The sequence below is a fragment of the Lepidochelys olivacea genome (genome assembly GCF_965140295.1).
Source record: "Lepidochelys olivacea isolate rLepOli2 genome assembly, chromosome: 4".
In the NCBI taxonomy this organism is placed as follows: domain Eukaryota; kingdom Metazoa; phylum Chordata; order Testudines; family Cheloniidae; genus Lepidochelys; species Lepidochelys olivacea.
In genome coordinates, this window is record NC_140414.1 from 64,119,522 (window position 1) to 64,132,988 (window position 13,467).

The 13,467-nt window shown below is 35.4% G+C and overlaps 1 protein-coding gene across 2 annotated transcripts in view; it reads right to left on the reverse strand.

Annotated features, from left to right (window-relative positions):
- The window catches only part of LRBA (LPS responsive beige-like anchor protein), a 560,210-nt gene that overhangs the window by 257,585 nt on the left and 289,158 nt on the right, over window positions 1-13,467 (reverse strand). For both annotated transcript variants that reach the window (XM_084626698.1, XM_084626699.1), the window contains one exon: window positions 7,577-7,701. In XM_084626698.1, the coding sequence (XP_084482824.1) occupies window positions 7,577-7,701 (125 nt within the window). The remainder of the gene's footprint in view (window positions 1-7,576; window positions 7,702-13,467) is intronic.

The following is a 13,467-nucleotide window of genomic DNA, read 5'->3' on the forward strand; positions in this document are numbered from 1 at the left end:
TGTCTCTACACTAGGTATTAGCTTCCAAAACAGCTGCGACTTACTAACGTTTAAAATATTCAAATCTAACCAGTAACAGCAAGAGACACACAGCTATTCCAGAGATTCACTTAGAAGAGGTCACTGAGGTGGGGAGTTTATTTTAGATCTTCTTGCAAACTAATCCTTGTGAATAGTATTCTTATAATTTCATATTTTATTGTGACTAAACTCGAACTTAACATACTACATTTCAAACCGTTTGCCAATTCACTGCAGAACTAGACGCCAGATTCCTATATTTTCCATTAGTAATAGGAGGAGTGGAAATAAGGAGTTGGAAAAGTAAGTTATATGCAAATTTTACTAACTAGATACACACATCCAGCCATACAGACATGGAGATGAGTGAGACGTTAAAAAAAAAATCACTTTTAGCATTCTACTGAAGTGTGCACCCACCTGCTTTCAAAAGGGGCTATAAAAATGAGACAAGCAAACTCTGAAAGTCTACAGGATGTTAATAGGTTCGTGCCTGGATTACTAAATATGCTGAATAAAAAACAAAAATGAAAAATCATCCTAATCTTTAACATCAGCAACAGAAAGCATATTTCATGCTATACCTTCTAATTAAATATTTTATGGTATAGTTAAGCAAACATTACATTAATGTGACAATACATGTAATTGTAACCTGCCTTAAACAGTTTTCTTCCCTCTCTCTATTTAGAATACACACAAAGGAAATGCCAATTTTATGGGGAAAATATTTGCCCTATTTTTATCTCTACATTCCCATGATTAAATCTATTTATTTACATTTCAAGCTCACAGCAACAGATAGGAGGCAGTGGTTCATTATACATCAAAGGTATTCTGTGCTGTGGACACAGAGATACTATGCCAGGAAATAGTAGTGCAATCATACAATTGTTTTTGACTATCAAAATTCACATAATTGTATATAATCTTAAAAATAAATGATTAAATGAGAGAATACCTGGCCACACTTCTTTTAAGAAACATATGTCTAACATCATGATCAACTAACTTCAGCACATTGCTCATTGCGTTCTCTGATTACTGCCAGAGAGGATTTGAGGGTCCACTGGCTTATTTTAAAAAAACTTTAATCTGCAAACATTTACAGAAGAACGCAATCCCTAGTGGCAATATACCATGGCTTAAAGTGTTTAAGTAAATATATACACGTACATTGCAAAAAATAAACTATCCAATTAAGTGAAAAGTAAAAACCCCTACTTTATGTTTAGGCCTTCAGTTTAAAAAAATGGAAGTTTAATTTATAAATTAGTTCTCTTTTGCATGACAATTTCTTCCAGACCAAATTGCTTTGCCACATTATGCATAGGATTTCGTTGACTTGGAAAACAGAGTGCACTGCACCCCATGAAACAACATTTTGTATTAAAATATATCAGTTCATATAACTAAAGAAAACTCAGACTCTGGAATTGTTCAACCTGAGTTGAAAACAGTCCTGTCACAGAAAATATGCAGCTGATATTTAGAAAGGTTTTCCTGTAATTAACTCCCCCTGGAGGATTTTAAGTTAGCAGCAGTAAAATTACCAACAGTATTCTAATGCACACCACATGCACTTGCGTTCAATTCTCAATGGCGTAATAGTACTCTGTTGACGATTTTATTTTTTAATTAGAAAAAAATGATCTCAAGTACAAAATAAAAGATAAACATTTTTTAAATGCAGCTAAATTTTATCTGTTATTTTATAAACCGTGCCTGGATTGTACTTTTTAAATCGCCATTCACAAGTAAATGTCAGATATTTTCACTCTCTTTGGCACATTCTGCCTTAATTACACTGAAGGTCTCATTTCAAACTAAAACTGTACCTGTTGTCCCTTTAAGAGCTAATCTGAAATTCAAGATCTGTACGTACAACTTTTAGACACAACTCAGGTAATTTCTGGCCAAAAGTTTACTAAAACTTAAAACTTACTAAAGTTTTCTTCAGTTTTTTTCTCACTATCATTAGGAAAATGAAAGTAAACAAGGGGCTTTGGATAGCAAGGTGACTGGGGAATTATAAATGTAGATTGGATAAATAGAAATTAACTCTTCCTTTCATCATCTCTTTTCCAATCATTGGATTTCATTTTTCCACCTAGGCGAATTGTGTTATAATTATTTAAAATATATCACTATGGATATTCCAAAAGAAAACTATTGAAGCAAATTGCATTAATTGAAGATTTGAGGCTATTGGTTGTTTTATTCCTTGTGGGCATTTTAACTTCTATCACCTCTCCTTACCACTCTCTCATATATATATCTCCACATGTATATACTTATATATACGTGAATATATTATATATAAGTTATACATGTGGATCTATACAACTTTTATACATGTATATACATGAATCTATATATATATATATACAGATCCACGTGTATATACATATGAATATAAAAAAAATGCTTGTTGATGGAAGGCAGAAAATCAGAATATAATAAAGCATCATCTGTTAGCACCCTGCTAACCTGAATACAGGAATATATACACACACACACATACATTCAATGTACACATACGTGTGTGTATTTACATAATTGTGCACAGACAAGATATATTGCACAGATACAATCTATACACACAGCATTCTAGTTCTCTCTCTACAGGTATAAATCTGAGACTTGTGTGTGCAAGACAGAGCCTAGTACATATATATCTTGTCTATGCATACATGCGCGCATACACACACATGTCCACATACATATATGTGTGTACATGCACATTTGTGTATTCAGTTTAGTCAAATGCTAACAAATGACACTTAAAAGTATTATCAAAAAGAAAAGGAGTACTTGTGGCACCTTAGAAACTAACCAATTTATTTGAGCATAAGCTTTCGTGAGCTACAGCTCACTTCATCCAGCTCACGAAAGCTTATGCTCAAATAAATTGGTTAGTCTCTAAATACTCCTTTTCTTCTTTCTGCCACAAGTACTCCTTTTCTTTTTGCGAATACAGACTAACACGGCTGTTACTCTGAAACCTGTCATTAAAAGTATTATGATGTTCTACCTTCAGCAGCTAACATTCTCAACTATGCAAAAAAAAGTGTATGGGGAGGAAGTGATCTCTTAACAGTAAATCTTTTTAGAAGTATGAATAAAAAGCATTCCCCAAAGTAAACATTTAATAATTTCCTATTTAGGTCCCAAATCCTGCTTTGGTGTCTGCTAATGCAAATCCCTGTAACCCTCTTGCAGTTCTCTGGCAGAATTTGAGCCTTAGGCCTCAGTCCTGCAGATCTAAATGCATGCTTACATCTTTTCAGAATGAGGCCACCCCTGCAAGGTAGGTGGGTCACAGAGGTTGGGCTGCAGCCTGAGCCTGAAAGTCTACACTGCAATGAAACAGCCCTGCGACCCAAGTAAGCAGGCATGGGCCAGCCACAGCTTTTTCTTTGCAGAGTAGACATACCCCAAGAGGCATAGTCTCTATGTCTTATACAGGAAACAAGAGACCACTGGCATCATACTTATATGGCACAGTAATTATTCCATTATTTCAAATCCATATTCTTTCCTTCTCCCTCTCCATATTACAGCCCTGATCCTGCAAGGAGCTCTATGGAAGCAGATTTCTGAAGCAAGTAGGGAGCCTTATTGACTTTAATGAAGCAGAGCTACTTGGAGGATAGGGGTCTAAAATCTTGATTTATCTTGTGTTGCTGGCCAAATTTCAAGGTTTCATAAAACTAGGCTTGGTTTTTTTGGAGGTTGGTGCAACTATTTGTTTATCACTCATTTATATTGATGGTTTAAGTTTAGCAGCTACTTAATTTAAAAATCAGTTTGATAAATCATCAGAAAGCATTATACACCAGATAACTTGATGTCAAGTTGTTGATTTCTGACAAATTGAAAAAAATAAAGAATTTTTAAAAGTTTAGGCAGGTAGTGTCCATTTAAAATAATTTAATTTTTAAAAAATAATTTTAAAATGTCACCCTCTTTCACTACCATCACCACTTAGTTAAAGGGAAATATTGAAAATATAATGCTCTTTTGCACCATTTTATTTTTGTGTGTTTGATTCTTTTTCACTTGAGCTTAGACAATTAAAATTGATTAGTCAGCTTTGTTTTTGTTCATGGTCAGTTTCTAGTCAATTTCACAATTATGGTGGGATACACTGGCACAATCTGCAATGTTTAAGTTGACAGTACTACAACAGTCTATTTTACTGCAAACAGAAAGTTGGTTTTTTTTAAACTGACACACATGAACACATTTCATAAAAGTATTTTCCATCAATTAGATTTTGTCAGACTTCTTTAACAGACTATTTTTGGCTTAAATTAATTTATTTTAAAGTGTTCATCTTTGCCTGATGCTGCCAATTTCCATAAAGAAAGTTCAGTTTCTATGCCGGTTATTTTATTTTAAAACTTAGGGTTCAATTTCTAGAGAAAGAAAAAATTACATCCCCTTCCGTTCCCCATGTGTGGACACACAGTGCCAGACTGACTTTTATAAATAACCATTTTGGAGGTTCTTCCCCCCCTCCTCCTTTGAAAAATTACCTGAAGCCCTTTTTCCCAAGCAAGTTAATGTGAACTTGGGAAGGGCAATTAAATTGTCAGAATTAAAAATTTGTTTTTAACTAGAAGGTAGCCAGAAGTATAGTCATGGGGCTGCTATTGATTGCCTGAACAGAGAACATTAGTCTTCAGGTATTTACTCTGCCACCTCTACACCAGAGGCTCTCCTTCAAATCAAATCAATCCATGGAAAAGATGGGGTCTTGCTACGAAAACATAACTAGGCTGCAACAGGGCTGATTTTTGTTGCTGTTGTTTTTTGTATGTTTACTGTATTATGTCTGATTGCTTTAGGATCTTTTTTTGCTATTTCACAGTGTGAGCTTTCTTTGACTGTGAGCTCTCTGGGGCAGGGACTACACCTAGAACTACTGTAATGCAAACAACAGTAGATACAGCCTACCTTAAGAGTGATAAATTAGCTGAAAATTAAAATGCTTTTAAAAATACGTTCCATTCAACATTTTCTTTTTTCATTATTTATACTTAAACATTTATCTTAACTTTCCTATTCTTTGGCAAAATCCATATATCTGATTTCAGAGTAGGGTCATGCTGTTAAAAAAAAAAAAAAAAAAAAAAAGGCTAAGGGGGGAGGGTGGGGGTGCATTCATTATGCCAAAAGTTTATTTGCTTTAGAGAAGTGCATATTTAATTGATATAGAATGATTCATGATACATTATTAATGAGAAACTATAGAACATAAGGACAATTCCACTGAGAATTCTGGCATCATCCTAACTCATGAGAGCATAGCCTGAAAGTCTCATCACCAGAACCTCCAAGGGATGGAATTTTCTGCTTTGATATTGTTTATTAATTATTGTTGTTATAATAATGAAAAGGTTTTGATGTCCATATTTATAATGCTGTTTTCTTTCATTACTTTAGAAGTCTGTATTAATACTGATAGATGACTGGTTAGCCTCTTTCTAGCTAAATTATTACTAAGTTGACCCACCTATCTGGCATTTGTGTTTATGTTTAACTATGCAATGAATATTTTAACTTAAGAAACTGAAAAATTAATGTAATAATGAAAACGGCAATTAGTAATTATGGCATTAAATTAAAACTTCACAATTAAAACACCATCAAAAATTAAACAAAACAGAAGTTTGTCAAAGATTTTAAAAAATGTTGAACAGAAGGAATAGCTGATGGGAAATTTAATCAACTTTATTTTCATTAGCTAGCAATAATATATTATCAAAAAGGGCTACTTGGATTTAGTTTACTTTTGTTTGGAAAAGAGTCTCTCTCCTATGTGAATCAGCTAGTAGAAACAGACAGTAAAAATTGGAGTTTGGTTATTGATAAATGTTACCCATCTCTCCAGTTGGTGGAATTGTATTAATCTGTGTTTAATTACATAGGAAAAACTGTTTGTCTAAATAAAGATATGCTCTAAAGGATTAGCAATTAAAATATAGATGTGTATGTATATGTACTTTTATATATCTGATAAACAGAATATAAAGATTGGAGAAAGAGATATTCATATTAAACCACAACAATGTAAATATGAACTCAAAACATGTGAGAAAAATCTATTTTATTGACGCTAAACATGGTTTTAAAGGAGGCAGTTCTTTCTAATGTAAGGATCATTAGCTAAAAGGCACCTTATGCCCTTGAAACTCATAGTGTAGAAAAAACCCACAAAATTAAAAACTAGCCTCAAAGCAGAAGTGGCCTAATTAAATCTACATCTCATTTCTCCTTCTCCTATAGTCAAAGATGTAGGGGTCTGGGACCATTATTGCTTTTAGATCACTTTATTGACTATTTTCTGTATGGTCATTTATTTTAAAGGACTGATGTCACATTTGGCATTATATCTGCTGACATATTGTAGGCATTTTCCTCCAGAAATGGCTCTTAAAGGCTGAGTGCAAGAGGTTAAGATGCTAGGCCAAGGCCAACCTTTAAGATGATGATGCTCTTCTGAAGCCATACAATAGTCTTAATGATTTAAAATTTATATTAATTGAGAGAGAGAGAGAAACAACATATTCATACATTGGAAAACAAAAAGAACACGGCTGCTAAATATTTTTAAAAAATAATTCTGGTTCATGAAAACATATGCTTTTGTGGTTTAGAGTATTCCGCTTTAATCAGAACCAATTAATTTTAAATGTGGGGAATGTATTTTTTTCTACTTAATGTATCTTAATTAGCTCTCAAAGTCATAAAATAATAAATTTAAGTACATCATCAAACTAAATACATTTTTAAACCCAAAGGAACAATCAGTGGCTCTGCTTATTTATTCCCTTTAGTTTATCAGGGCTTTCAAAACAGTTACTAAATTAAAATTTTAGAGATACACACTATAATGGAAATGGAAACATATGTAGAGCTTTCTCCAATAAAAAGATGCAAATATGAACATATGAAAACATTAAAATCCTATCTCCTCTTTCACTCACCAGGTACCTATGTTACCCTCTAGCAATCACTTCTTGGACTCTACCTTGCACTCTGGTATTTGTTAGCATCTCTCTCTGGCTGGATTCTCATGCTAAAATTTAGGAGATAGAAATACACAAGCATCTCTGGAAATCCATATTGCTTTATAACTGCTTTCATTTTTACATTACAGCTAACTGAAACAATTGGTTGGGATTTTTCATAGGGAAATATTTACTATTTATTAAAATTGTTAAAATATAAATTGGTAATTTATCACAAATAATATATCGAGGGATTAGTGGAAAAATTGTATTCATATTTGCTTCAAAGTAATGAGAACTGTGTGTACAAACACTGTGTGTAAAACATTTGCACATGCAGGTTCTCTTAGGATATACTTAAGAGGTATTAACATTGTTTATGATGAATAGTGGTCAATTTATCTTTTTGTTAAACGTTTGAAATTAAGTGACAAGCCTTCGGAATGTGGAACAATGTCTTGTCGGAATGAAGGTCTAGTCTTCATTGCCATGAACTGTACCTGCTACTACTGGCAAGAAGCAGTTTTTACACTGACCATGTTCTACAGCTGCTTTTAGTGTCGCTTCAGGATGTGTCGATCCAAGGGGGTTACGCACAAATCGTCGCCGGCGCCGCAAGTCATCTTCCCAGTAGTCAAGGCGCCAGAACTCACGAGGACGACTACAATGAAACAGAGGAGTCACATATGTTAGCAATTATCAAACAGCATGGTAGTGCTGAATTTCTGCATAAAGCTCTCCTTGTTTGCTCTGCCCTTTTTTTTTTCTTTTTTTTTTACCTCCCCCCTTTGTGCAATCTTTTACTTAGGTATGTCCTTGAAAATAACAATATCACCTTCCAGTCTAAGGAACTCCTTTCCCTTTTTTCTTGGAAGGTGAAATGAGCACTAAATACATCATTTTGAAATGAATTGCTGACAGTGTGATCAGTTTCCCCACACTCTAGTGGCATGTGCTCCGATTTCAGCCTCATTTCAGCCTCAGCAGGGCACCTTTCTCAGTGACTGCATTTATAAACCAGAATAGGGAAAAGGCTATTATAAATATGGTATAGCATTACCTATATTAATCAAAGTCTGTCCCCCTTCATTTTTCTTCCTAATTTGTGCCTTTTCACACAAGGTCAGTAAATCATACCATGAATTCTTGGTCCAGAAAGTGTTAACTTTAATGAATACCTCAGTTACATGGTTATGTATGTGATAATAAAATATTACTCTGTTTAGATGTGCAGGAATTTAATTAAAATAATCTCTTAAAATATTCATTACATTTAGCCCCTGAGGCTTAGAACAACACAAGAAAATGCATTTCTTTTCCATTTACTGTTTTTAAATAAACCATTCCAGGAGAGTGAAATAGCAATCTATTTTCAAGCAAATCAGATTGGATTTCTGCTTTATGTAGTTGTATTTTTACATTTAATTAAAAACTACATGTTATGATGTGAAATAATTGCTATATTGAAGGCATACTTTTAAAAATTTCCATCTAGAAGAGGTTATATCAAATTCATTATTTTCCATTGTACACTTCAAATATACATAGATCTTTTTAATATGGTCATATATAAATGCCAGTTACTATCTTGTTAGATGAATGAGAACCATTGTAAAAATATTTTAACCACGAGAATGGGCAAAAGCACCTATTTCAGGTACAGACAAAAAAAATAAAATAAAAAAAGGCTACTGCACAGCACAATCATTAAAGGTCTTCAGTTAGAAATCCTGTATGCTTCAATTACAGAACACTAATTTTATTTATTAACATAACTTCTGATGGAATGATAAATAGAAAAATACAGAGTAAAGTCCTACTTCTGTTTCATAAGCTAATAAAAAACTGTACCTGTCAAGGTGACAAATGGATAGCCTTGACTAATTTACAGATCAAAAAGTTAAAAATACAAGACATCTATATGTCCTTAGTTTTGTAAATTAAATCTGAACAAAGACAAGATTAATACCTAAAGGTAAATCCAGCTTTCCAACAAAAATAATCAGTGCCACAATCCATTGTACAATGATACACTTGTACTTAATTTTTAAAACTCTAGATTTTGATGATCAGCTACTAAAGTACATGAAAATGAAGTATATCCCATATCTAATTGCATGGAATTATTATACCTAATTCTATTATTTAAAAAAATAACATTGGTATCTTAGATCTTGCCACTTCTTGAAAAACATACTAATATCTTAGCATTTCTTTTTATTGAAAGTCTTATTTTTGCTATCTATAGCTACATCATAGTACATTTCAATCATGTCAAAACTTGAACTATTTGATTATAAAATCCAATGAGTTTAGAGAAATGAAACAAGAGCCCAAAATTGTTAAAAACATGGGAACCGCTACATTTACTCAAAGCTCGATTAATAACTTAAAATTCTCCATTAGTGATTATAAAAAAAGGCAGAACACAGCTGGCTAGTGCATGCCTTTGATAGTCGTAGAGCATGGATAGGCACTTCATCATTCTGCCTACATTTATCTGTTAAAATTATTATCAAATATCAGCCAGGATGCAGTCGTGAATCACAGACTGCTCCTCGTCTTCAGGGGAATGATACAATGAGGGTCTATTCATCAGTATGGCAATCGGCACAAGTAATTAGTTCCCTAGACTGAGATCTCCTACAAAGCTTATTTCAGTCAGCACCACAAACATATGACAATGAAAAGCTAATGGAAGCTGCTAAAATTTGTTAACCTCTTCTGCCATCAATCCTTCTGATGCTCTGTGCCACCGTATTATGCAAATATGGTAAATTATTAATTTGTCATCCATCTATCTTTCTGTACTTTTGGTGGAATTAAGTGATTCTGTTCTTATTGATAACAATTAAAATATGACATGTTAAGCAACTATACTAAAATTATTAGAAAAATTAGATATAACAGGCTCAGGAACAACAGATCATTCTGTAACATAATTCAATATATCTTCAGCATCTAATCTTATTTTTGATTAAGTGTAAGAAATTTGTAAAGGATATCATGCCCCTTACGCATCTGTCAATTATTCACAAACAACAGCAAGTAAACTATTAGGTTTGTTTATTTTGGGACTAATCCTCAAGGCAAGCAAATGGAAAACTTATACCCTTTCACACAGAAACTAACCTACTGAGCAGTTGCATAGCAATAGACCTTCAGGCTCACAATTAAATATTACCTGTTCTAAAAGAGTAGATCCCCTGGTCATTAATACACACTGATATCAATTTAAGCCACATTTAATAGTGTAACAGTTATGGAATTAATCAAGTAATTATTTAAATTTATTAAAACTCCAAACCAAAGCAATAATACATCACCTAGCCTTCATACCCTTGTGTTAAGTTGAGACTGTAGGCAGGAGGAGACAGACAAGAATATCACTTTGCCAGAATCTGAGTGATAGAATTAGACTGCTAAAGGAGTGTAGCTTTATAGAAGTAAACTGCTAACATTTTGGATTGCTAGAGAATTGATGACCTGTATAATTGGATGTCTGACTGGAAAACTTTCTGGCCGTGCTGTAGAGGTTGCTACATGGACTGAAGGTGCTGTATGGACTGGAGTAGTCAATTAGCAAAAATACATGTGCATATGCATGACTGTCTACTTCTCACATATCTGAAAGCTTATGAATTGCCAGTTACATGATTTGCATAGGTTGGCTAAGGACCCTACTAACATGGTCCAGAGTAATTAGCAGTTCCTCAGTAACATTATTGAATGAGCATAGAAAACTACTTCAAATTAAACATTTCCTTCAAAAAATATTTCATTAATTTTTTTTCAAGGATTACTAAGATTCAAGATGACTGCCTGTCTTCCTCTTCCTTAAGATGTCCTCCCTATTCCTGTGCAACTACTGCTGAATAGAAAATTACCATTATTCCTGGATTACATGAAATGTACAACAACTGACAAAAAATACAGCACAAGATCATGAACATACTATTACTAGAAAAATTAAAAAGGAGCATTCACTTCACTGTGGTCCACAGGAAATGTTCTTCAAGCTTAGTACACCATAGATGGTCATCTCAAGAATATCAAAAAACCTATTTGCTCTCACTAGTTACAAGAAATAACTACAAATAAAACAAGGTATACTAACTAGGCAAACGGTTTTGTTTCAGTGCTGCAAAACTGGAGTCCTAGGTCTGGGAGTTACCTTGAAACTTTCACACCTGAAGTAATTAAACATAATGTAAGCGACACAACTGGATAATGCTATGAATGTGTAATGCTATTGCAGAAAAAACACTTCTTGCTTCATTATCCCTGGTATAGTTGAAGCTATTCTTGCACCATTACAAACATAGGGAGGGGTTGGTGACTACAGCTATGGAGATAGAAAAGGGATTCACGGAAGGGGGAGGGGGGAAATGTAATTCCCCAAATGAAAGGGTAGAAGAGTCTTAGGACCAAATCTAGGCCAGCATTTATTTCAAGCCAGACGTAGCACAGAAGAGGGGAAGGTTACTCACATTGCAGTAACTGAGGTTCTTTGAGATATGTCCCCTTATGCGTGCTCCACTGTAGGGGCGATAGCGCCCCCTACGCCTGGGATCAGAGAATTTTGGTAGCAGTGCCTGTTTCCAGTCTCGTGCCATGAGTAGCATCTATATAGTGCTGTGTGGTCCAAACGGTCTCAGTTTCTTCTCTACCACAGTGTCCACTTTTGAATTCCACAGCAGAGGGAAGGAGGGCAGGTAGCGGAGCACCGATAGGGACACACATCTCAAAGAACCTCAGTTACTGCACAGGTGAGTAACCTTCTCTTCTTCTTTGAGTAGCATCCCTATTGGTGCTCCACTGTAGGTGACTGTAGAGCAGTGCCCCCAGATGGAAGGCTGGGACTTCAAGTGACATCTACCAAGGATGATAGGACAGTGATTCCTAGTAGGGAATCTTATGCGCATTGGTAATGGCATAGCATTGGCTAAAAGTGTCTATGGATGCCCTATTGGCCACTTTGCAAAGGTCAGTAATCAGCATGCTGTTTAGAAAGGCAATCGAGGTGGACAGTGAGCGAATGGAATTTGAGTTTGAGTTCGAGTTCCAGGTGGGGGTTGCAATTTGTATCATTGGTAGTAAAGGAGGGTACATGCCAAGATCTATTTGGAAAGACGTTGTTTGAATACAGCTGATCTCTTTGGTCTTTCAGCAATAGAGAGGAATAAGCATGATGAGTGCCTGAAAGATTTAGTTCCGTCAAGATAAAAGGCTAATGTTTGTCTGACATCCAAGGTGTGTAGCGTGGTTTCATGTTGGTTGCCATGTGGCTTCGGGAAGCAGGAAGGAAGGTAGATACGGTTATTTAGATGGAAAGAGGATAGCTGGGCTCAAATCAGGAGCCAGTCAGAAAGCATAAAACTAGGCTGGTATCCCAAGATGGGGTAGAGTTTCATACCTGAGGGTACAGGTTTTGAAGACCCTGAAGGAATCTTTTTGTTAGCGTGTAGGTAAATATGGAATGACCTTCTATCTTGGGGTGGAATGCATGGGGCAGCCAGCGATGGCAGCCAGGGTTACGCAAATGGAGCTCATGGACAGTCCTGATTTTTAAATTCTAGAATGCAGTCTAGAATGAATGGCAAAAGAGCATTCATTGCGGGGATATGTTTGGTGTCACACCAAGTCCGGAATCTTTTTTATTTATAGACATAAATATGGTGAGTTCTATCACATCTGTGATTTAAAAGAATCTCTTTTACCTCTTCTGAACAGGTCATCTCCAAATCCCAGAACCATGAAGGAGCCTTCAGATGGAGGAGTTCTAGACTGGGATGGAGGACTTGGCCTGCATCCTGCGAGAGAAGGTGTGGAGTCAACTGTAGGGTGATTGATGGACAAGCTGTCATACGCATGAGATAAAGATACCAAATCTGTCATGGTCATGTTGGGGCTATGAGAATGACTGTGGCTTATTCCACCTGTATCTTGTGGAGCACTCTGAACAATAGGGGAAAAGGTGGAAAGGCGTAGAGTAGAGGTGCATCCTATGTAACGAGGAAGGCGTCCCCCAGAGACTGGCGACCCAGACCCACTCTTGAGCAGAATTGTGGACATTTGGCATTTTTGGCAAAGAGATATATGCTCAGGAATCCCCAGTGGTTGAATATGTGCTGCTGGACTTGTGTCTAACTCTCACTTGTGACCTTCTGAGGATGTCCTGCTCAGTGAGTCTGTGATGGTGTTCTGGCATCCAGATAGGTATGAGGCAGAGATATTAACGTCATGGTGGATCCACCGGTTCCACAATTTTAGCACTTCTGAGCACAGACATTGTGACTTCGCTCTCTCTTATCTGTTGATGTAGAAAATGCAGGTGATGTTGTCTGTCATTACTGTTATGGTCCTTTGTCTCATCAATGGCAGAAAGTGTTGGCATGTATTGCGGACTGCACATAGTTCTAGGAGG